This window comes from Miscanthus floridulus, chromosome 8 (genome assembly GCF_019320115.1).
Source record: "Miscanthus floridulus cultivar M001 chromosome 8, ASM1932011v1, whole genome shotgun sequence".
NCBI lineage: Eukaryota > Viridiplantae > Streptophyta > Magnoliopsida > Poales > Poaceae > Miscanthus > Miscanthus floridulus.
The window spans coordinates 206,981,932-207,006,769 of NC_089587.1; the positions used below are offsets into that span (position 1 = coordinate 206,981,932).

The 24,838-nt window shown below is 51.3% G+C and overlaps 2 protein-coding genes across 2 annotated transcripts; both read right to left on the reverse strand.

Moving 5' to 3' along the window:
* Positions 1 to 248: 248 nt before the first annotated feature.
* Positions 249 to 13,677, reverse strand: LOC136478038 (MACPF domain-containing protein At1g14780-like). The gene is made up of 8 exons (XM_066476360.1): positions 12,582 to 13,677; positions 11,508 to 11,749; positions 4,919 to 5,117; positions 4,756 to 4,842; positions 4,472 to 4,655; positions 4,158 to 4,327; positions 4,004 to 4,068; positions 249 to 1,092 (listed from the first exon to the last, which is right to left on the reverse strand). The coding sequence occupies exons 1-8, from the start codon at positions 12,819 to 12,821 to the stop codon at positions 399 to 401; spliced, it is 1,881 nt and encodes a 626-aa protein (XP_066332457.1). The 5' UTR covers positions 12,822 to 13,677; the 3' UTR covers positions 249 to 398.
* Positions 13,678 to 13,895: 218 nt separating this feature from the next.
* Positions 13,896 to 23,750, reverse strand: LOC136478039 (dihydropyrimidine dehydrogenase (NADP(+)), chloroplastic-like). The gene is made up of 7 exons (XM_066476361.1): positions 23,444 to 23,750; positions 22,215 to 22,478; positions 21,955 to 22,125; positions 21,234 to 21,346; positions 20,973 to 21,156; positions 20,673 to 20,782; positions 13,896 to 14,265 (listed from the first exon to the last, which is right to left on the reverse strand). The coding sequence occupies exons 1-7, from the start codon at positions 23,708 to 23,710 to the stop codon at positions 14,109 to 14,111; spliced, it is 1,266 nt and encodes a 421-aa protein (XP_066332458.1). The 5' UTR covers positions 23,711 to 23,750; the 3' UTR covers positions 13,896 to 14,108.
* Between the last annotated feature and the right edge of the window lie 1,088 nt (positions 23,751 to 24,838).

Consider the following 24,838-nt stretch of genomic DNA (forward strand, 5'->3'; position numbering starts at 1 on the left):
AGCAAGGCTCCCAAGAAACCAAAACAAAATTCGTTTCCCGGGAACCAGGGTGAGCGGCGCCGTTTGCATGCGGGCAGCCAGGCTCCGGCGCTTGCGCAGGCAACCAATCGAGGCGCGCCTGCATCCGACCAGCCACGGCCGCGGAGAAACAGGTAACCAAACGCGCCCTTATGGATTTACAAGGTTTGCGCTGAGCTCCTGTCTCCTTTGCCTAATTGCATTGATGCATTCACCTCTTTTTTTTTCCCCTTTCAGAAACGCATTCGCCTTGCACCAGCATTCATTGGCACTCCAACGAGAATGGAAACATGAAAGAATGATCGGAAACAGAAGTGCAAACAAGACGTTAGTTTTGAGCATCAGAAAGCTGTACAACTCTGGATGAAATGAACGACTTGTCAGGAAGCCGGGGCAAGCAGGGAAAACTTGACGTGCAGCGAGATCCTCCCGTTGTCGACGTCGAGCCTTGCACCGGTGACGAGCCAGTACCCGGGGCTGTCCTGGGGCCCCATGGTCACCTGCGAGGTGTCCACGAGCCTGAGCATCTTCTGCGCGGCGACTGGCACAGGCGGCCCGCCGGCGAGCACTCCGGAGTTGATGTTGACGATGCCCTCCGGCGGCTTACCCGGCTGCTGTCTCTTCTTCTGCGATCCGCCACTGCCACTGCCACGACCGGAAGACCCCGCGGAGGAGGCGGCCGACAGGAAGCTGCTGGACTTCCCGGACAGCCTCGCCGCGCCATGCGCCCACCTGGACTGCACGACGGAGCAGCCGGGGAGCTCCGCGTAGAGGAGCCTGAGGTGCAGCACGTCGGTGGCGTCGTGCGCCGCGACGTGGAGCTGCGCGCCCGTGACGACGCAGGCCGCGCTCCGGTCGAGGTCGCGGTCGCGGTCGCCGGCGCCGCGCCACCCTGTGTCGTACTTGACCGGCGCGGTGCACACGCGCGCGAACATCCGCCACTGGACCGGCTCGTAGTACCTGTCGTCGGAGCCGGAGGCCGCGTCCGAACCTCGCCACACCGGCGGTTTGTCGTGCCGCGCGGCGGCGATGAACGTCGGGGTGGTCGATAGGTGCTGCAGGTGGACGGCTAACCTGATGCACAAGCACAGACGCAATGTAAGCAAGTCGCGAAAGGCGAGGGGCGCGGAAGAGGATATTCTATCCGCCGCGACGGCGCGACGAGGCGGCCCTCGCCGTCGCCGGGGGAAAGGAATCGCCACGAGGGAAGGGGCCCGACCGCGCGAAGCCGCGAAGCATACCAGGTGCTCGAGGGTCCATTTGGGAAATAAATATGGGGTTTATTAAAATATTTGGATCACGATCAACTTAGGAGAATGTATGGAAATAGTTAGACTGTGTGCCATTGTGGTTGATAACTCGATCAATATTTGGGGTATCGATTGCCGCAATCTATTAGAAGGAGTTATAAGTAAAGAATATTTGATTCATGTCCAAACGGGAAGGTATATGTTTTTTTTTTTTGACCACATACCCAGTGGTGATGCCCATTTTAGACCTGAGCATTTTGTGGGCCGGGTCGGGTTCGAGCCAGGCTGAAAAAAAAGATTGGTTATTTCGGGCCGAAAAAGTCCTGCCCATGAACGTCCCACTGGGTAGCTCAGGCCCAGGCCTGGGCGAGCCGCCCGCACATTCTATAGTGTAAAATAGCAAAAAAAGTATTTCGGGCCAGTCTTAGGCTAAATTTTTTTTTCTAGGCAGCGAGATCTATGCCCAAGCCCTATCCAATAAGGTTTGTGGGCGGGCTAAAACCCATCGGGCTAGGTCCGGGCTCAATTTGCTTAGGTCTAGCCCGTTTGGATACGAACTTGCCCACCACGCGGTGCAGCACCAGAAACACTATCAGAAGCCACGGTACGTAAAATCGAAGTCTCCGTTGAAGCTCGCGGTGGACGAGTCACAGGCGGTAGAAATAATCGTCAGCACTGTGAACCGTTTATCGTGATTCTGCTCAATTCTCATGGCCACCCACCGGTAATCGGACTATAAATAATTGTATCCAAACAGGGCCTATCTACGTATATGTAAATTCATAGAAGAGAGGGTCTAAATCATCTTCAACCTCTAGAGTCTTACCTTTTTCACATTTCTCTCTTTCGTGTCTATAAAACAATATGAGAGGCTAAAGAAGGGGGCTTGAGCCACCTCCTCACCCAACACTAGATTTGTCCCTGCCACATATCACAATCAACTTTGGAACACATCTTTATAGTTACTTTCGATTGAGCGGTAATGGAACCGCCACAACCCACTTTAACGATGGGCTCACCCTTAGGTCTACTAGTCTTACATATTGTTCGCATCGCTTTATCGTTGTGATGGACAACTTACTACCATATGAACATTTTTTTTAGTTGCCATCATGAATTCATTTCTCGAGGTGGTTCTTCAACCATAACTACCCTAGGGTATGAACAAATAAGGTATATGGAGGGACAATTAGCTGTTTTTACAACCACCTCTAATCAAAAGATATGTAGAAGTAAGATGGATTTGCGTGGTGTTTTTTTAAGGTCAAAGGTGATTGGCCTTATGGTCCGCTATTAAAAATGCTTTCTAGAAATCACACAAAAAAACGAACATTTTCATGCCCAAACGATTATCGCGCGGTCCTAAGTCACAAGCAAAACATTTTGATCTTTATGCACAAGAGTTCTCAAAGATTCAAATTCGTTGACCTCAAGCCTCGCACGAAGCTTCAATACTACCACACCACGTAGTCCACTTATGACTCTGAGATGCTATTATTTTGTTTCTTTGATTTTTTTTTTAAATTTACTCCCTAAATAATCTCAAATAAAAAATTGCTAACTAGAATTTTTTTAGATCTCTAGTGTCTCTCCATCCATGGCCGGTTGATAAAGTCAAATATTTTAATTTAAAAATTTTAGAACTCATAATGAATATTTTGGGCTCCTGAACGATCTCAAACAAAAAAATATCAATTACACAGTTCTAAATCTTACCAAGCTCTATAATTTTAATATAAAGTTTGTGTTCATCAACTTCAATTGAAAAAGTTGTTTGCACGAAGCTATTTGAGACTAAGCATTGTCCATAAAAATCATTCTTTATGGACGGTTCATATGGTGAATCCCCTTCTCCTATTTTTAGGTATGGTTCACCTTCACAACCTTGCGTAGAAAAATGAGTACGCGTATATAAATCGTTTTGCGGCAACATATAAGGTGGCCTTGTTTCTTCTCCATAATCCCCAACCTTGGAACATATAAGTCGTTGTTTTTTCAGTGGTAGATAAGACCGTCGATAGGTAGATGCTTGTGCTGACTTCATCAATTTTGAGATTTGCTCAAAAGCACTTTATAGAGATATAGTGTGTGCATATGTTCATATGGATGAATGCATGTTCTTATATGAGTGTGATTCATAAAAAAATTCTCATAATTTAAAAAACATTTCCAAAGTATCGTGTCATGTTCTCGCCCCATCTATCCAGACCATGGTTGCTAAGCACCTACTCCCTCCGTTCCTAAATTACCATCGTTTTTGTTTCCGTACCGTAAGTTTGACTAGATTTGCAAAAACTACGTGCAACATTTATATCTCTAAATAAATTTATTATGAAAATAGATTCAACGATCTATGTAATGATATTAATTTTGTATCATAAATATTATTATTTTTAGTCAAAGTTGTTTCTTGGAAAGCAAAAACAACGGTTATTTAGTGACGGAGGGAGTAAGCATCCATCTCTTTTTTTTATAACGAAGCTCCCTGCACTCCAACTCTTCCAAGCCTCGGTGGCCAGTGGCCACCCAACCACCGGCAGAGGCACTCGCAAACTAGCAGGGATTTCTCCCCTCCCATAATCCTGTTTATACCATGACTTGGGTGTGGTGTGGTCGTGTGGACTTGTGGAGACGACGACAGATTCACGATTCAAATCTCCAGTCACTCTGTCTCTCTGAGTAAATATTAAAAATCAAGTACTGTAGTATTTCTGCGGTCAGCAAACCAGTCTTACCGGTTGTGTTTCTTGCCCTCCAGGTGCAGCCGCATCCCAGTGACTGGCAATTGAGGGACAATCACCTGTATTTATTTTGTCAGAAGACAGCAATCATGTCATTTCTGAAAGAAACAAGTGGTACTAGCATTTGGGTACAGAGATTCTTCCTCACCTGACTTGGGCTGACATAGAGCTTAGAACTCAACGGGCTGAAATGAAGCGCCGGGCTGGAGCCCTGCCGGTTGGAGCATGGGCCGAGGGGCAGCTCGCCGAACGCCGGCGCCCACATCTTGTGATGCTGGAAATCCAGGAAGTACTTGAGGTCAGCTACAGGAGGCTTATCTGTAAGTAACAATCATTCTGCTTGTTACCATGTATATATTGCTTGCTTATGACAAAAACTACATCAAGTACTTAACAGATGGTCATTTTATTAACTGTCTGAGCCAAATGCGTGTAGCAATAATGCCGTTATTAATTACTTACATCTGAGGTAGAAGTTGATGGCGTGAGAAAGGTAGCCGGCGCCAGGAACGCCCTTGACAAGGGAGGTGATGGGCACGGCCTTGACGTTGATCACGTCGGGCGTCGCCGGCACGGTGAGCAGCCACTCCGAGTGGCTGCCCACCGTCGTGTTGCCGCCCCTCTTGGAGTATATCACCGTCACGCCCTGCAAAAGGAAAACCTCAGTAGAGTTAATTCTGCATGCAACCGAAATAGCTCAGGGTTCTGTTAACCACGAGATGACGACAGTCACAGTTGTTTGTTACCTCTTTGGAGGAGACCAGCGTGGTGATCCCTGCTTGAAGCCGCTGCTGTGCTACCTGGGCATCGAACACGTTGAAGGCCTCTGGCATCTGTCACCCATTTCAGCATTTCAGAAATTCTACAGCGGTAGCTAATGCTACTAACTACACCGTAACTAGTTTTAACCTTGAGCTTGTCCTTGGACTTGCAGCGGAGGGGAGGCATGGCGCAGGCGCCGGTGAAGAGCTGGTCGCCGAGCCTGTCCAGATGCTCCTTGATCTCCGACGGCGGCAGCGCCGACGACCCGTCCTGCTTCACGTACACCACGTCCTGCCCGCCCATGCTCAGCCCCACCACCACATGCGTCCCGTACTTCTCGATGAACCTGCGCGCCCAGTCCGCCCACCGGATCGATCGTATCATGTCAGCAACGTCTGTAAAGTAACGTGCTACTCTCTCGTATGTACGCGCGGCAGGGACAGACGTTGAAAGGGCTCCTCTACTGTTGCACTGTAGCCGTGACAGAGGCAGGTGTCGAAAGGCTCCCTCGCTGTAGTATAGCCACAGTAGGAGCAGACGTCAAAGTCAGCCCTGCTGTCACATCTAGTCACCGCAGCAGCATGACAGCATGACATGTCTGTGTACTAAGATTAGATGGGTAGAGTTATATATATAGCTTTCTACTGCAACTCAGTGAAGTTGAGCGAGTTCAGTTTTGCCATCTCCTCTGTAGAACTCCGGTCAACGCTGGTGCTTATGGTGTGTGTGTGCACGCGCTCTGTTCTCCCTCCCTTCTTCTACCTCCAACCGTAGTGTGTGGTCGAAAACGACGGTGAGCGGTCGGCACACCTGTGCCGGAGATCTCGGGATCAACAGGTGGTATCGGAACCGTACAAGCGTCGTCGCAGGACTAACCGCTGGCGATGACGGACGGTTTGGAGATGGACGACAGCAGCGGCGCTGCTGTGGCTGCCCAACCATGACAGGAGGTTGTCATGCGCACGATGTGGAAGGTCAGCGGCACCAGTTGGACGACGCTGACTCGCACCAACTATAGCGAGTGGACGGTGGCCATGAAGGTCAAGCTCAGAGCCCGATGGCTCTAGAATGCCATTGACAAGGGCACCGACAACGAAGAAGACGACATATCAGCGTTGGAGGCTTTCCTCGCTGCTGTGCCAGCGGAGTACAGAGAGTCGTTGGGTGCGAAGAACTATGCTAAGTAGGCGTTGGAGGCCATTGCAGCGATGCACGTCGGCTCCGACTGTGCAAAGAAGGCGACGGACCAGCTGCTGAAGCGGGAGTACGCCACCCTCAAGTTCAAGGATGGTGAGTCGGTGAAGGACTTCTCCCTCTGCCTGCAGTCGCTCATCAGCAAGCTGAGTAGCCACGGCGTCACCATTGACGAAGAAGAGACGGTCTTCAAGTACCTCCACTCCGTGCCGGTGAAGTACATCCAGATCGCTCTCTCCATAAAGACGATGCTAGACTTGTCCCTCCGCATGGAGCAGGCCACAGCAACGACGGACAGCGGCAAGCCGCTGCTGATAGAGAGGAGTGGGCTGCCCGGAAGAAGTCCAGGGAAGCCTCCTCCAGCTACGGTGGCGATGGCAAGCGCCGCGGCAAGGCTTCTTTAGAGAAGAAGAAGAAGAAGGTCGACCCCAACGCCTGCAGGCGTCGCGGGAAGACGGGCCATTAGGCAAAGGAGTGCCTAAATCGTAAGTAGAAGAAGAAGGCGGAGGCTCATTTAGCGTAGGCTGATAAGGATGATGAGGCCACTCTCCTCATGGCGACGTTCTGTGCACTGCACGATGTTAAGGCCAAGGAGAAGGGAGATGTGATGACGGTGAGAGGGCACGCCAAGGCTCTGAAGGCTGTCAATCTCGACGAACCGCGCACCCAAGTCCACCTTGGACGTGTGGGCAGGCGAATAGGAGCAGCGGTGGTACCTGGACTCCGGTGTCAGCAACCAGATGACGGGCTTCAAGGAAGCCTTTTCCGAGCTCGACGGTAACGTGACCGGCACGGTGAAGTTCGGTGATGGCTCAAGGGTGGCGATCCGAGGGCGCGACACCATCATCTTTAGGTGCCAGAACGGTGAGCACCACGCGATGACGGATATGTACTACATCCCGCAGTTGCGTTCATGCATCGTTAGCATCGGGCAGCTGGACGAGCGCGGATGCGAGGTACTGATCGAGAGCGGAATCCTAAAGATTCGGAATCGGGAGCGACGTCTTTTCGCGAAGGTAAAACGCTCACGTAATCAATTGTACCTGCTTAACTTGAAGGTGGAGCAGCCGGTGTGCCTGGCAGCATGGCACACCAAGGAGTCGTGGCTGTGACATGCCCGGTTCGGCCATCTCAGCTTCGACGTGCTCGGTCGGCTAGAGAAGATGGTCCGAGGGCTGTCCCACATCAAGCACGAAGGCGAGCTGTGTGACAGCTGCCTGGTCGGAAAGCAGAGAAGGCTGCCATTCCCAAAGACGACCAAGTATCGCATAGCGGACGCTCTCGAGTTTGTCCACGACAATCTCTATGGGCCAATCACACCAGCCACAAACGGTGGTCGGCGGTACTTACTCCTGCTCGTGGATGATTGCAGTCGCTATATATGGCTGCAATTCCTGACGAGCAAGGATGAGGCGGCGAAGGCGATCAAGAAGTTCAAGGATCGCGCGGAGGTAGAGAGCGGCAAGAAGCTACGCGTGCTGTAGACTGAGCACGGCGGTGAATTCACTTCGGTGGAGTTCGATGCATACTGCGCGGATCAGGGTGTGGTGCGACACCACACCGTGCCGTACTTGCCACAACAGAATAGCGTGGTGGAGCGACAGAAATAGACGGTGGTCGGCATGGCTCGATCTATGATGATGGCCAAGAGCATGTCGGTAAGGTTCTGGGGTGACGCGGTGACCATGGCGGTGTTCATCCTTAACCGCGCTCCCAAGGCCCTGAAGGGTAAGACGCCGTTCGAAGCTTGGTATGGGCGCAAGCCGAGCGTGTCCTTTCTCCGGACATTCGGCTGCATCGGCCACGTCAGAACACGAAGCTAGTCCTCACCAAGCTAAAGGACAGGAGCACACCGATGGTGCTCCTAGGCTACGAGGAAGGTACCAAGGTGTACCGGCTCTACAACCCACACGGAGGCAAGGTGGTTGTCTCGCGCGACGTCGTGTTCGACTATAAGACGGCCTAGGACTGGGACAGTCCAGGCACGGGGGAAGCTGGCAGCTTCACTAGCACCTTCGTTGTCGAGTACTTGGTCATCCACGGTGGTGGAGACGCTGGAGAGAAGGTGCTGACCACTCCAGCAATAGTGCCGAGCACTCCAGGAGTGGTGCCGAGCGGTCCTGCAATGGTGCCGACCACTCCAGGACAGGTGCCGAACGCTCCCGTAGCAGAGTTGAGAGGTCTTGTAGTGGTGCCAACCACTCCAAGACTTGTGCTGAGCACTCCTGCAATGGTGCCAACCATTCCAGGAGTGGTAACAAGCGGTCCAGGAGTAGTGTCGAGCACTGCAGCGGGGGGTGCCGAGCACTCTAGGTGCTATGCCGACCACTCCGGCAGAAACAGGGGACTCTATCGAAGCTGATCGAGTTCGCCTCACCTCCAAGCGATATCACTGAGTTCGTGGATGCCTTCCACGATGGTGAAGAGGTACGATTCCGCAGGCTGGAAGACATCATTGACGACACAGGGTCCTCAGGCCTAGCGGGTTAGCTGCTTAAGGACCCAGAGCTGCTTCTCGTCAGTGCAGAGGAACCACCCACGTTCGTGCTGCCCGAGTGCGATGCAAATTGGCGACGGGCGATGCTGGAAAAGATGAAGGCGATCGAGGAAAACATGACTTGGGAGCTCGTCGATCCACCTCCAGGATGTCGTCCTATCGGTCTAAAGTGGATGTATAAGGTCAAGCGAGACAAGCGCGGCGCCATTGTCAAGCACAAGGCGCGCCTCGTCGCTCGAGGCTTTGTCCAGTACGAGGGCATCGACTTTGAGAAAGTCTTTGCACCGGTAGCGCGCATGGAGTCTATCCGACTGCTGCTGGCTTTGGCAGCAGCGAAGGACTGGCGCGTCCATCACTTGGACGTAAAATCGGCCTTCCTCAACGGCAAGCTGGTGGAGACGGTCTTCGTCAGACAACCTCCGGGTTTCGCCGTCAAGGAAGCGGAGCACAGGGTGCTATGACTGCGTAAGGCGCTCTACGGGCCGCGGAAGACCCCGCGAGCGTGGAATGCCAAGCTTGATGCCACGCTGGGCAAGCTTGGGTTCACGCGATGCGTAACCGAGCACGTGCTCTACACACGGTGATGGGGAAGGAGGAGCTCATCGTTGGTTTGTATGTGGACGACTTGATCATCACCGGCGCGCGTGCAGAGGACATCGACAGCTTTAAGCGCGAGATGGCGGCTTGTTTTCGAATGAGCAATCTCGGCGCGCTCTCCTACTACCTCGGCATTGAGGTAAGACAGGAGAAGGAGGCGCTTATGCTCGGTCAGAGCGTGTACGCCTCAAAGCTGTTGGAGCGGAGAGGCATAGCTGAGTGCAAGCCGTGCGTGACTCCGATGGAGGAGCAGCTAAAGCTGACGAAGGCCAGTATCGCGGCGAAGGTAGATGCAACACTCTATCAGAGCATCGTCGACGGTCTGCGCTACTTAGTCCACACCAGACCGGACATTGCGTTTGTCATGGGCTACGTCAGCCGCTTCATGGAGGATCCCCGAGAGGATCACTGGGCCACAGTGAAGCGACTGCTGCGCTACGTCAAGGGGACGATGGATCAAGTGATCGTCTTCCCCAAGACCGAGAGAATGTGGGTTGCAGCGCACTGTGTTTGACGATGTAGACATAGCGTGGGACATCGACGGACGGTGGAGCATCTCTGACGTGCTCGTCTTCCTCAGGTCGGCTCTAATCTCATGGCTATCGCTGAAACAGAAGGTGGTGGCGCTGTCCACGTGCGAGGCAGAGTACGTGGCGGTGGCCACAGCAGCGTGCCAAGTTGTGTGGCTGCGCCGGCTGCTGGACGAGCTGACCTGTGTGGAAGCTCACCCACCAGCACTGATGGTGGACAACTAGCCCGCCATCGCCCTCGCGAAGAATTCGGTTCTCCACGACCGGAGCAAGCACATCAACGTCAAGTTCCACTTTCTTAGGGACTGTGTCGATGGAGGGCAGATCGTCATCGAGTTCGTCGAAACTGGTCGGCAACTCGCGGACATCCTCACCAAGCTGCTCGGTCGTCTTCGGTTCACGGAGCTGAAGAAGATGATCGGCATGGTGGAGGTTCTAGGGTTAGCAACAGGATTAAGGGATAAATTATAAAGTAATCTGCTGCTCCTTCGCCTGTACACGTGGCAGGGGCAGACGTCGAAAGGCTCCCCTGCCGTATTGTAGCCACAGCAGGGGCAGGCGCCAAAGTCAAGTCTGCTGTCACATCTAGTTACTGTAGTAGCATGACAGCCTGACATGTTTGCGTACTAAGATTAGATGGGTAGAGTTGTATATATAGCTTTCCACTGTAACTCAGTAAAGTTGAGCGAGTTCAGTTTTACCATCTCCTCTGCTGAGCTTCGGCCAACACTGGTGCTTGTGTTGTGTGTGTGCGCTCTATTCTCTCTTCCTTCTTCTACCTCCCGTCATAGCGTGTGTGGTCGACTCCCCCGTGCCGGAGATGCCGGGACCACCAACGTCAACAAGATAAGTGTCAGTGTCAGTGTTAGCGTCAGTTGAGAGTCTGAAAGCTACGCGTCTGCCTGATAATACAATTCAGGCAGTATGTGTCGTCCTTGCTTCCGCTAGTTAATGCCGAACCTGTCGGCACGTTGGATCGACGGGAGTTCAGACTAGTTCAGATTCAACAATGACGGACGAGCTAAACAAATGCAAGGGAAGGAAAAATGCGTGTGGACAGGTCAGAACACGGCGCATATGATATCCAATCAGCTGTCCGGAGGCTAAAGCAATCAGAGGCAGTGAGGATTCCCTGTCCCAGTTCGTTGCAGCGGATCTTGGACATCTCAACTGCTTGGTGCTTGCGGTTAATTACTGACTCGCTCAACTTCTCCAGATCAGTCCAGACCTGGAACGAGTCCAGGACTCCTCCAAGTCCTGCGAGTGCTCTGCCTCTCTCTCGCTTTGCAGTTGTAGCGTGGTCGGAAGGTTTTGGAAAGGCGAAGACACTTGTTACTGAAGGGGCCAGAGAAGTCAAAGTCGTCGTTCCGCAGGCATCCAGAGCCTTTTTTCAAGCTCTGTCCATGTCAGCACCACACGGCACAGCTCTGTCCTTGGCGTACTCGCATGGTGACGCACTGACGCCAACGTTCCTGGACGGCCGGCACCGCGAGAGCCGCTGCCTCCGTGCATTGTGATTTGTGAACAGGGTTCCGTGGTTCAGTGGTTGGATTCTCCCGGAACAGAAGTCTCGATCCGTTCGGGAGATTTATTCTGTTTTTTGGTGTGAACTTACTATTGGTTTGGTAGTGATGCCGCGTCCTTGCCTGCTGTCGGAATCATGCACACCCAGCATGAAGTTGCGCTGCCGTCGCAGCAGAACAGGACTATTTCAGCCGGCAAGTTAGCCATTGCCACTCACATTCTCCTTCGTGCTATGATATTTCCGTACCGTCTCGTGGAAAAAAAAATGAGGCTCGATGGTGAAAACTCCAAGGACTATGCACAAAGAAAGAGCTCACAAAAAACTACAGTGATTACTTCGCCGCGGCGGCGTTAATTCCTTGTAGCGTTGTACGAAACGAGGGAACGAACGAACCTGGCGATGGCGGCGGGGTCCCAGGCGGCCGGGACGTCGCGGTGGACGTGGTCGGCGAGCGCGAGCGGGCGGCGGTCCAGGCGGAGGTCGAAGAGGGAGATGAAGTAGCCGTCCATGGCGAGGCACTTGGTGGCGCCCGCGTCCTGCGCCCAGGAGCCGCTGTCCAGGTCGAAGCAGGCGTTGAACAGCCCCGACGGGATCTTCCCCTCCACCGAGCTCCGCTGGTTGAACAGCTCCGACATCTGAAACACACCGTAGCAGCATGCATGCATGCCTCGAGATCAGTGATTTTTTTCACCTTAGAGAACTCCACAATCATTTCATTTGTACAGTATATTTATATCCTCCACGAGTATATATGTACAGCTAGTGTGCTCTCAATGCAAGCAGGAATCAGCTGAAAAAAAAAACTGCACGATCTCTACAGTCAAAGTCAAACGAGGCACCGTCCAATTCGACGTGCGATAGTTTATGGAAGGACTACTAACTTCCACGAAATTTGATTCGATCACGGATAGTTTACGATCAGGGACCACTTGGCCCAGATGTTTTGAAATAAGAAGATTATGTTTGAATCTCCCATAAGATTAAGATATTTTTCTCTAATATGCCAATGATCTGCAGCATACTTGACGTACGGTTGACATGGACAGTTGCACCCCAAATTTTTTTTAGATAACGGAACGAGGTTCCATGTTGCACCAAAATATGGAAAAAAATGTTTATTCTTCGTCCAAATTGCTCAAGATAAGATATGTTGTTGATTGCTTATGTACGTGAGATCACGTAGTTTCTCTCACACAGACCACAATTGTTTTGTGCTACCATGTTGAAATTGATACTTTCTACATTTTGGTGAATTAACTTGTCATCTGAATTCTGTAAAAGAAGAATTAGCTCTCATCATATAGTTTATATATACCTATATTGGCTTTCTGTATAAATTGGGTTATTATTTAAAAAAAATAGTTTATATACCTTGTATTCAGGCTATAAAAAATGAAGTTTCTATATGCTAATCTCTGCTCTCTGATGATGGCAAGCTTTTCATGCATGGTGGTTCGTATCGCTAACCTTGTTGAACTCGAGCACGCCGGACTTGAGCCGGACACGGTCGCCCTTGCCGCACTTAACGTCGATGGGCACGCCGGCGATGGTCCCGACGCCGGGCACGGCGAGCGGCGCCGTCTCGACGCCGCTCCTCTCGACGAGGCACCCGCCGGTGCCCTTGCAGTACTTGAGCCTCATGTCGCACGTCATGTCGAAGCCCCGGCCGAGGCACCTCACGGCCTTCTCGGCCGCCGCCACGGCCATCTGGCGCGCGACTTTTGCCGGGCCGGTCGAGCTCTCTGCCCGGCCTGGTGTGCTATATATGCTATGCCGCCGCAGCCATGTCCTGTTGGTAGTAGGCTGCTACTAGTAGTAGTTGACTATATATACAATTGCTTGTGCCAAGAAGCATCATGCTGTCGTAGAAATAGAAACTCAACTGCCCTGTGGCTATTACATGCTGTGAGGATGGATGTCAAGGATTTGCTCTTGCTGTCAAACTACTGGGATCTCTCTCTCATCAAACAAGGACGTTTCTTGTCTTTCCCCTACTTTTTTGGGGGTTGAAATGAATGAGGTTGCTTATTCTTGTTGTGTGAATCATGGGTCATGAGTGAGTAGTGGTTGTTATATATATGGGCAGGGAAATGGGTATGGAGAGGAGACATGAGTGGCGATGCTAGTGGGAACTAATGAAGTTCCTCGCGCTTGCAAAAGGGTTAAGTTGACCGATGGCGTGTTGTGTACCTTAGGATAGCTTTCAATTGAGTTTAAAGCCTTGTTAACGGGCTACTCAGAAACCACCACCACCATGCTAGGGTTTATGTTCATGGCCTAGTATGAAATGGGAATTTCTGAAGGAAAGATCCCACTGGCCCCATTTCCTTCATGAATAGGAAGACACATGGTTGAGCTCAAAGTTCCTACAAACCTGCTGAAATGAGCACGCACTTCCAGATATTGATGTGAACCTGACTTCTTAGAGAAGACTGAATCTGAATACCCGTCCAGCGACCAACAGAGCAACACCGTGTCGCTCGCAATAGCAGCATGTTCGTTAGCTACGCATGCAACAGCCAACCATTGCTGCCCTGCCCTGAACGGGATGAGCTTTTTGGCGAAGACTTGAAGTTGGACCTGACTTGAAGCTGAGGGCAGCATGTCCTTACACACCACTCACCTACAAACTCCAGAGACCCCGTACGAGACTTAAGTCAACAAGCTTTACCAGGTCAACTCCAGATATTCCTCAGCTCAGTGCTACAAATTCATGTTCACATGGCAAATATATCGCACAATGTTACCCGTTGTCACGAACTATCAGATGCTGGAAACGACTTGCGGATTCATGACTTGTTCTATAGACTGAAGCCCCAAGGTTCAGAACCATGTACAGATGAGGATTACATGCTTGGTGTATGGCATCCTGGTGCAGCGCGCTTATTTAAAAGGATGAAACAAATGTTTCACACTGTCTCTCCTCGAACATGATTTAGTCACAAGTTGAAGCATGGTGGAAGGAATGGCCGGATGGGGGGTGGCAGAGATGCATCAGTTGGATACCATGCTTTCGGTCTCCTTGACGAACCCATCGCCTGTCCAGTCCTTGTCTGATTGAAGGCCCTTCTTGATGGCCTTCCTTTGCTTGATCGCCTCTTGTTGCCGGTGAACCAAATCTGTGTGCGTCGTGAAGTACGGAAGCGAGGCCCTGAGATGATGAGAAGACAGCTTTTAGTTTGTGTGATTCAACAAAAACAGAAAAAGCAGAAAATAAAGCATGTTTATCTTAAATTTGGAAAGGGGCAGCCCAGGTATTTTCTAGTGGTGTGCATATCTAGCACTGAACTAATGATGCTTCTGAGAAACTTCCCGGTAACAGAGTAAGACGAGGTCAAAGTGTCAAGGAATCAATCATCACACTGTACACAAGACTTTTGGTAACAGAGTAAGACGAGGTCAAAGTGTCAAGGAATCAATCATCACACTGTACACAAGACTTTGTTCTGTTGGCCCCTGGATGTTCGGAACGGGTGAGCCGACCACTCACCGGCGTTGCCGACCACACACTATGACTAGAGATAGAAGAAGAGAGGGAGAACAAAGTACACATACAACATAAGCACCAGCGTTGACCAGAGCTCTACAGAGGAGATGGCAAAACTGAACCAGAGCTCTACAGAGGAGATGGCAAAACTGAACTCACTCTCTTTACTGAGTTGCAGTGAAAAACTATACATACAACTCTACCCATATAATCCTAGTACACAGACATGTCAGGCTGCTATTCTGCTACAGTGACTAGATGTGACAGCAGGACTGACTTTAGCGCCTGCCCCTGCTGTGGCTACAGTACGGCAGGGGAGTCGTTCGACGCTTGCCCCTGCAGCGGCTACAGTGCAGCAGCAAGGAGCCCTTTTCGGAGCCTGCCCCCTGCAGCGCGTTCACACAGGGGAGCAACAGATTACTTAACAATTCTTTCCCTAATCCTGCTGCTAATCCTTGAACCCCCTCTATGCCGATCATCTTCTTCAGCTCCGTGAGCCGAAGACGGCCGCGGCTTGGTGAGGACATCCGCGAGTTGCCGACCAGTTTCGACGAACTCGATGAAGATCTGCCCTCCATTGACACAGTACCTGAGGAAGTGGAACTTGACTGTCGATGTGCTTGCTCCGGTCGTGGAGAACCGGATTCTTCGCGAGGGCGATGGCGGGCTAGTTGTCCACCATCAGTGCTGGTGGGTGAGCTTCCACACCGGTCAACTCGTCCAGCAGCCGGCGCAACCATACAGCTTGGCACGCCGCTGTGGTCGACGCCACGTACTCTGTCTCGCACGTAGACAGCGTCACCACCTTCTGTTTCAGCGACAGCCATGAGATTGGAGCCGACCCGAGGAAGACGAGCACGCCAGAGGTGCTCCGCCATCCGTTGATGTCCCCCGCCATGTCTGCATCGCTGAACACAGTGAGCTGCAGCCCACTTCCGTCGGTCTTGGGGAAGATGATCCCATGATCCACCCTCCACCGTCCCCTTGACGTAGCGTAGCAGCCGCTTTACTACAGCCTAGTGATCCTGTCGAGGATCCTCCATGAAGAGGTTGACATAGCCCACGGCGAACGCAATGTCTGGTCTCGTGTGGACTAGGTAGCGTAGACCACCAACGATGCTCCAGGTAGAGTGTTGCATCTATCTTCGCCACGGTACTGGCCTTCGTCAGCTTCAGCCGCTCCTCCATCGGAGTCACGCACGGCTTGCACTCAGTCAAGCTGCCCCGCTTCAACTAGCTTCGAGGCGTACGCACTCTGACCGAGCGTGAGCGCCTCCTTCCCCTGTCTCACCTCGATGCCGAGGTAGTAGGAGAGCGCGCCGAGATCGCTCATTCGAAAACGAGCCACCATCCGCGCTTGAGCTGTCGATGTCCTCCGCACGCGCGCCGGTGACGATCAAGTCGTCCACATACACGTCGACGACGAGCTCCTCCTTCCCCCGTCGCCGAGTGTAGAGCGCGTGCTCGGTTGCGCACCGTGTGAACCCAAGCTCGCCCAGCGTGGCGTCAAGCTTGGCGTTCCACGCTCGCGGGGCCTGTCGTAGCCCGTAGAGCGTCTTGCGCAATCGGAGCACCCTGTGCTCCGCTCCCTTGACGGCGAAACCTGGAGGTTGCCTGACGAAGACTGTCTCCGCTAGCTCGCCGTTGAGGAAGGCCGATTTTACGTCCAGATAATGGACGCACAAGTCCTTCCCTGCTGCCAAAGGCAGAAGCAGTCGAACAGACTCCATGCGCGTTACCGGCGCAAAGACTTCCTCGAAGTCGATGCCCTCGCGCTGGACAAAGCCTCGAGCGACGAGGCACGTCTTGTGCTTGACAATGGCGTCGCGCTCATCCCGCTTGACCTTGTACACCCACTTCAGGCCGATCGGACGGCATCCTGGAGGTGGATCGACGAGCTCCCAAGTCTCGTTTTCCTCGATCGCCTTCATCTCTTCTAGCATCGCCCGTCGCCAATTTCCATCGCGCTCGCCCAGCGCGAACGTGGGTGGTTCCTCTACACTGACGAGAAGCAGCTCTGAGTCATTGAGCAGCCGACCCGACAGGCCTGAGGACCCTGTGCCGTCGACGATGTCATCCAGCCTACGGAACCGCACCTCCTCACCGTCGTGGAAAGCATCCACGAACTCAGTAATGTCGCTTGGAGGTGAGGCGAACTCGATCGACGTCGATAGAGTTCCCTGTTCCGCCGGAGTGGTCGGCACTGCACCTGCAGTGCTCGGCATTCCGGCTGCAGTGCTCGGCACTACTCCTGGACTGCTGGTCACCACTCCTGGAGTGGTTTGCACCACTGCAGGAGTGCTCGACACCAGTCTTGGAGTGGTCGGCATCACTGCGAGACCTCTCGGCTCCGCTACGGGAGCGTTTGGCACCCGTCCTGGAGTGGCCGGCACCACTGCAGGATCGCTCGGCAACACTCCTGGAGTGCTTGGCACCGCCCCAGGAGTGCTCGGCTTTGTTGCTGGAGTGGTCGGCACCTCCTCTCCAGCGTCTCCACCACCGTGGATGACCAAGTGCTCGACGACGAAGGTGCTTGTGAAGCCGCTAGCTTCCCCCGTGCCCGTACTGTCCCAGTCCCAGGCCGCCTTCTCGTCGAACACGACGTCACGCGAGACAGCCACCTTGTCTCCGCAGTGGGTCGTAGAGCCGGTACGCCTTGGTACCTTCCGCGTAGCCCAGGAGCACCATCGGTGTGCTCCTGTCCTCCAGCTTGGTGAGGACCGACTTCGTCTTCCTGACGTGGCCGATGCAGCCGAATGTCCGGAGAAAGGACACGCTTGGCTTGCGCCCATACTAAGCTTCGAACGACGTCTTACCCTTCAGGGCCTTAGTGAGTGCGCGGTTGAGGATGAACACCGCCGTGGTCACCGCCTCACCCCAGAACCTTGCCGGCATGCCCTTGGCCTTCATCATGGATCGAGCCATGCCGACCACCGTTTGGTTCTGCCGCTCCACCACGCCATTCTGCTGTGACGAGTACGACGCGGTGTGGTGTCGCACCACACCCTGATCCGCGCAGTACGCAACGAACTCCACCGAAGTGAATTCACTGTCGCGATCAGTTCTCAGCACGCACAGCTTCTTGCCGCTCTCTGTCTCTGGTCTTGCTCGTCAGGAGTTGCAGCCACATGTAGCGACTGTAATCATCCATGAGCAGGAGGAAGTACCGCCAACCACCGTTTATGGCTGACGTGATTGGCGAGCAGAGATCGCCGTGGACGAGGTCGAGAGCGTCCGACGCGCGATACTTGGCCGCCTTTGGGAACGACAGCCTCCTCTGCTTCCCGGACCAGGCAGCTATCACACAGCTTGCCTGCTTGCTTGATGCGAGGCAGCCCTCGGACCATCTTCTCCAGCCGACCGAGCGCGTCGAAGCTGAGATGGCCGAACCAGGCATGCCACAGCCATGGCTCCTTAGTGTGCCGTGCTGCCAGGCACACCGGCTGCTCCACCTTCAAATCGAACAGGTACAATCGATTACGCGAGCGTTTTACCTTCGCGAGAAGACGCCGCTCCCGATCCCGAATCTTCAGGATCCCGCTCTCGATCAGTACCTCGCATCCGCGCTCGTCCAGCTGTCCCGATGCTGACGATGCTAGAACGTAGCTGCGGGATGTAGTACACATCCGTCAGCGCGAGATGCTCACCATTCTGGCACCTGAAGATGATGGTGCCGCGCCCTTGGATCGCCACCCTTGAGCCGTCACCGAACTTCACCGTGCTGGTCACGTTGCCGTCGAGCTAGGAGAAGGCTTTCTTGGAGCCCGTCATGTGGTTGCTGGCGCCAGAGTCCAGGATACCACCGCTGCTCCTGTCCACCGCCCACACAGTCCGAGATGGACTTGGGCGCGTGGTTCGTCGAGGTGGACAACCTTCAAAGCCTTGCCAGGACCCTTCCACCGCCATCCCCTCTCCCTTCTCTTTGGCCTCAACGTCGTGTAGTGCACAGAACGTCGCCATCAGGAGAGTGGCCTCATCATCATCATCAGCCCTGCGCCAAATGAGCCTCAGCCTTCTTCTGCTGCTTGCGATTTGGGCACTCCTTTGCCCAATGGCCCGTCTTCCCGCAACGCTGGCAGCGTTGGGGTCGATCCTTCTTCTTCTCCGAAGAAGCCTTGTCGCGGCGCTTGCCATCGTCACCGCGGCTGGAAGAGGCTTCCCCGGAGTTCCTCCGAGCAGCCCACTCTCCTCTGTCAGCAACAACTTGCCGTTGTCCGTCATTGTTGTGGCCTGCTCCATGCGCTCGTCCACCGCCCGCAGACGGCCTGTCACATCCTCAATGGTGAGGGTGGACAAGTCCAGCATCGTCTCTATGGAAAGGGCGATCTGGATGCACTTCATCGGCATGAAGTAGAGGTACTTGGAGACCGCCTCTTCTTCGTCGATGGTGACGCCGTGGCTCCTCAGCTTGCTGATGAGCGTCTGCAGGCGGAGGGAGAAGTCCTCCACCGATTCACCATCCTTGAACTTGAGGTTGACGTACTCCTGCTTCAACAGCTGGGCCGTCGCCTTCTTTGCGCGGTCAGAACCGACGCGCATCGCTACAATGGCCTCCCACGCCTCCTTAGCGAGTTCTTCGCCCCCAACGGCTCCCTGTACTTCCGCTGGCACAGCAGCGAGGATAGCCTCCAACGTTGACATGTCATCTTCTTCGTTGTCGGTGCCCTTGTCAACAATATTCTAGAGCCGTCGGGCTCTGAGCTTGATCTTCATGGTCACCGTCCACTCGCCATAGTTGGTGCGAGTCAACGTCGGCCAACTAGTGTCGCTGACCTCCCGCACTGTGCGCACAACGACCTCCTGTCGTGGATGGGATAGCCACAGCAGCGCCGCTGCTGTCGTCCCATCTCAAAACCGTCCGTCATCGCCAGCGGTTAGTCCGACGACGACGCTTGTACGGCTCCGATACCACTTGTTGTTGGCCCTAGATCTTCAAAACGGGTGAGCTGACCACTCACCGACGTTGCCGACCACACACTATGGCTAGAGGTAGAAGAAGAGAGGGAAGAATAGAGCACACACACAGCACAAGCACCAGCGTTGGCCGGAAGCTCTGCAGAGGAGATGTCAAAACTGAACTCGCTCTCTTTACTGATTTGCAGTGGGAAACTATATATACAACTCTACCCATCTAATCCTAGTACACAGACATGTCAGGCTACCATGTTGCTACAGTGACTAGATGTGACAGCAGGGCTGACTTTGGCGCCTGCCCCTGCTGTGGCTCTGCAACGGCTAGAGTGCAGCAGCAGGGAGCCCTTTTTGGCGCCTACCCCCTGCTACGCATTCACACAGGGGAGCAGCAAATTACTTAACATGTTCCACTTCCACATCATTCACACAGAGTAGGGCCAGGCGTGCAAAGAAGGGCACAAGGAATGTTTCTATAGGACACATACTTAATTATGACTTGATTGTTACCAAGTCCTCATTTTAATGATTATGTTCAACCCATTTACACCGTCTTCGTTAGATAACTCACCTAGTCACCTTCCACTTAGTAATAACATGTGGCCACAAAGATTACAAAAGAAAGAAAAGAAGCATAGCCAATAATCCCAGCAATTATTTTTTACTCCCTTCGTTCCAAACCGTAAGTCATTTTGGCTTTTTTAGATACATACTTCCTTCGTTTTAAATTATAAGACGTTTTGACTTTTCTAGTTATATTGATTCAATATACAGTATCTAAGTACACAGCAAAAGCTATGTATCTAGAAAAGCCAAAGCATCTTATAATTTGGAATGGAGGGAGTAGTTTTTACTATGTATCTAGAAATAGTGTTTATGTAGGTGCATAGCAAAATATATGTACCTAGAAAAGACAAAACGATTTATAATTTGGAATGGAGTACTAGGGAAGGCCCTGAGATCTCATGTTAATGATTTACTGCCAAAGCTTATTATGTTTCTATGCTTTAGTAATGAAACGGTCCTTGCAAGATTGGGGCAAAGAGTTGAACTTTGAAATGTAGAAGTACCATAGAAGATGTATTCTAGAGTAATTCCTCAAGTTGGATTTAAATGCCATATCAAACACTGCAATCATGGTAGGGGGAGTGGTTGCATACCCTCGGAACTCTTCAATCGATGAAAAGTTGTGTTCTCTCATGAAACCCTGTAACTCAGCACAAAGCTTCTTCACAAGAGGATAACCATGCATCATTACACCGGTACATACCTGTGAGTTAAGCTTGTTAGTCATGGTTAGACAATTTCCAAGATACGCAAAGTGATAACTGTGAAAGTGATGTTTGGAAAAAAAACAATACAGCTCAGCACAACTATATGCTAAACGAAGACATGAGTATGCGCAGTAAAAGGCCTCGCTATATGGCTACCCGGATTAATTAGCAAATACGCTGTTTCACCTGTACTGTATCAGCACCAAGAAGAATAAACTCAGCAGCATCATTGCCAGTCTCCACACCACCAATGGCAGAGAGAGACTGTCCATCAGCAAATTCTTCTTTCATCATCCTTGCTATCTGCATGACTTTAGCAAGTGCTATAGGGTGCACAGCTCTTGCAGAATAACCCCCAGGTGTAGAATACCTGCAAAACACAATGTTTCAACTTTGTAACAGATAAATGAGCATGTTACAGAAATAACTCAGGGAATTGAATCTAACCCTTCCACGCAAGGTTCCGGACGCAACGTTTTGAGATTAATCCCCATTACGCTCATAATTGTGTTAATTGCAGAAACTCCTTCACATCCAGACTTAAGAGATACTCTTGCAGGCTGCAAAATGTCAAGTCAAGATAGGGGGAAATGAAATCTAATACAAGAAGAAAGGAAAGAAAAAGAAAAATGTTACTCAGCAATCTAATGCAAAAAAAAAGCAGTATTACAATTCAGTAAAATACTACAGTACCATTGGGAAACCGGTAAGCCTATTGATGTGAAATTTGTATTGAATAATTGATATGATGTAAGGGGCTCAGGCCATTGTGTAATGTCCAAAAGAAAGGTAAGATTATTTCAAGGGAGTATAAGTTAGTTGCTACATATCTGATTGCATTTACAGAACATGGAATTAGCTGCTACAGAACTGATTGCATTTACAGAACATGGCCAGATCTCACATCTTGATATCATCAAAAAACCATAAAAAGATGCAATGGGAAAATAGTGCAGATAAAGTACGTTACTTATTTTCTAATCTGACTTATTCTGGTCTTCTGGAGGATCAGCAAAAGTTAAATCAGAGAATCAAGCTACTTAAATAATGGAAAACAAGGACAAAGACATGCAAACAATTTAGAGAGTAAAAATCTTAGGAATTCATTAGTTGTTGACACAGGTCAACACAGGTAGTATGAAGTACTGCATATCTATACTCAACTAACCTGTGTAATATCTGTAATGTTAGGAGTCATCTTTGCCCAAACAGGGACAGTGGCCTTCTCATTAATCCAACCACAAACTTCCTCTAGCAAATCACAGTCTTGCCCCACAGCAGCACCCATTTTTCTCTCTGGCATGCCATGTGGACATGAGAAATTAATCTCAAGAGCATCCTAACAAAAACAGATATCAGTTGCATTCCATTATGTTCAAGTACAAGTAAGCCGATGCACCAAAATAAACATGTGAGAAAGAAAGGTACCACTCCAGACTCTTCAACACGTTCGATAAGCTCATGCCATGCAGCTTTGTTGTACTCCTCCATAATTGAGCCGATGAGTATCCTGTCAGGATACTCTTTCTTCAACTGCTTGAACTCATTCAGCATGGTCTCCAGAGGCCTGTCACTGATGAGTTCAATGTTCTGCCATCCAATGATGCGCCCCATGGCAGCCCCATTTGGTTCTGCCCGAAGCTTTGCATAACGAGGAGTAACGTTGATAACTTTTTCAGCATCCAAAGACACCTAGATGTCATGTCAAAGCAGCAGTAATTAGCCACAATGTTAAGGGAGTAAAGGAACCTATTGGGGATAAAGTGATGACTACACAGGTCCAATGCATAGTGGGCGTACCCAGTGCAGAGAGCTCCCGCTCTGTGCGGGGTCTGGGGAAGGGTGTCAGTGGCAAGCCTTACCCTCGCCTGTGCAATGCGAGGAGACCACCGCTTGCCCCAGGCCCGTCCAATGCATAGTGGGACCAACAAAATTAAAGTCATGCTGAGAAGGTCCATTGCAGAACTGCAGACTCCTTGTAACTAGTGACGATACAAACGCTCGTCTGAAAAACTGGGCTATCCAACTCTATCAGCAGATCAACAACTTAGCACTAGGACAAGTGAGGTTTGCCAACAATGTACAAATGGTCAAACAGAAAAAAAAATAAAAACTTAGCCACTAGGACAAGTGATCAACATTACTAGTCCAGTGCGGCAAAAATGAACAAAATATTTCGACTGTAGCCAATCCTCTTATGATATGCAGATATCAATTTCTTAACCAGTCAAATCGTTGCCAATTCTTACTTGGGTACGCACATAGGATCTGTCCCGAAACCAATGAAAGTAACGTGATCAGCACGTCCATGGTTCCAAGATTCGATTTCACGAACCAAATACATACCACTACAGCCGCTTGTTGGACATCAACATAAGAGCTAGTAGTTCTCAACAACCTCAAATCGGTCCCCCCCACGGCCCCACTGCATCTTCTAAGTTCCAGCCCAAATCTGAATCATGAGACCGAAAGGCAATGGCGTCAACTATTTACGTGATCGAAGTGAATTAACACTCATCCCACAGATCGTACACAAGTGCACCGTAACGACGACGGATTCAGAGAAAAAAATGGGTGCCAACTTTATGGCGCAACCACGCAAGCAAGACCACGGGAGACACCGCCACACCGGTAAGGGGCGAGGGGGAGCGACTCACAGTCTTGGCGATGACGCCGCCCCAGCCCTCGTCGAAGGCGCGCTTCATGACGGTGTAGTTGGTGCCCGGTGGCCCCGACCCGATCACGAACGGGTTGGGCATCTGCAGCCCGTTCACGCGCACCGAGAGGTCCGGCTCGCCGGCGGCGGACGCGGAGGCCATGGCGCGGACGTACGTCGCGCGCTGCCGCCCGGGGAGCCGGCGTTGCTGCAGCGGAGAGGCGGCCGCCGCCGCCGCAATCGAGGCGCGAAGCGTCAGCGATTCCATGGTGCGGTGGTTTTGTTTTTTTTTTTGTGTGTGTGTGTGGGTGGGGGGTGGGGTGGGGGGGGGGGGGGGGGGGGGTTCATCTGTTTTGATAAGAATCTGTGGGAGTATCACGGATGAGGACGAAAGGCACGCCCTTTTGTGTAAGTGTGTTTTGGATTTGCATGGACTGATGGACCGGCCTATGTTCGTTTGGCTTATAGGTCATATTGTTTTAGTTAGTAAATAGTATTTTTTTCTCGCAATAAATTAGTCAATGGTACTTTCAGTCATAACTTATTAGCCAAACGAACGGGACAGCTTACGGTAACTGTAAAAGGAAAACTCTAATCGATACACATTATCCGATTTATAATAGTTTATTAAATTGAACTACCCAACTAATAAAAAAAGTATTAGCTGGCTCCTCAAGCTAAATGCAACTAGGGATCCAAACAATCTCATCTATTAAAAAGTTATTACTAGCTTAGTTGCATGGATCCCAACAGATTTTAAATAAGGAGCTTTGCATACACATAATTATAATTTCAGTTACCTAAATAAGAGGCCATGTGATGTATGAACATGTTATTATCGTGACTCAGCTTGCCGTGTCATGTCTGATCGAACAGATGTTGTCTCACCAGAGCACCTTTTCATGAACAAAGAGAGAGGCGACTAGTAACATTTCTTTTATAAAAATAGAGAGATAAATGCTAGCCTTGTTTCCATGGACTTCATAGAGTTTCTATGGATTGGTCCAATTTAAATCCGTTCTTGATATCAACTTGCACAAACATATGTACAGTATAGTACAATGAAATGCAGGCTCATGAAACATAACAGCTCGCAAAATATTCCACACGACCTAAACACACGAGCGTTGATTATTTAGGCTCGGTGGTACCGCTACGGCACCTTTTTCTAGTTGGTGTCACGATACACATTGACACGCATCCAGCTGACCTTTTTGGTGCACACACGCTACTGATCTGCTGAGAGTTCCTAACTCTGTAGCCTGTGCTCTGTACAGGATAATCACGAGTTGGTGACATTGTAAGTGAAAAGGTAGCTTGATTTGGCAAGTAAAAAATGCTGCTGCCGTGTGAATCAGAAACGACGTTAACAGCAACACAGATTCTCCACCGTGGT

Coding starts and splice junctions, on each gene's coding strand:
- LOC136478039 (XM_066476361.1), bottom strand. CDS start 23,710: ATGGAATCGCTGACGCTTCGCGCCTCGATTGCGGCGGCGGCGGCCGCC. Junction 21,347..21,954: donor ACATTACAGATATTACACAG/GTTAGTTGAGTA, acceptor GACATTTTGCAG/CCTGCAAGAGTATCTCTTAA. Junction 14,266..20,672: donor TCGATTGAAGAGTTCCGAGG/GTATGCAACCAC, acceptor TCATCATCTCAG/GGCCTCGCTTCCGTACTTCA.
- LOC136478038 (XM_066476360.1), bottom strand. CDS start 12,821: ATGGCCGTGGCGGCGGCCGAGAAGGCCGTGAGGTGCCTCGGCCGGGGC. Junction 4,328..4,471: donor CATCAACTTCTACCTCAGAT/GTAAGTAATTAA, acceptor TGTTACTTACAG/ATAAGCCTCCTGTAGCTGAC. Junction 4,069..4,157: donor TCTATGTCAGCCCAAGTCAG/GTGAGGAAGAAT, acceptor AAATAAATACAG/GTGATTGTCCCTCAATTGCC.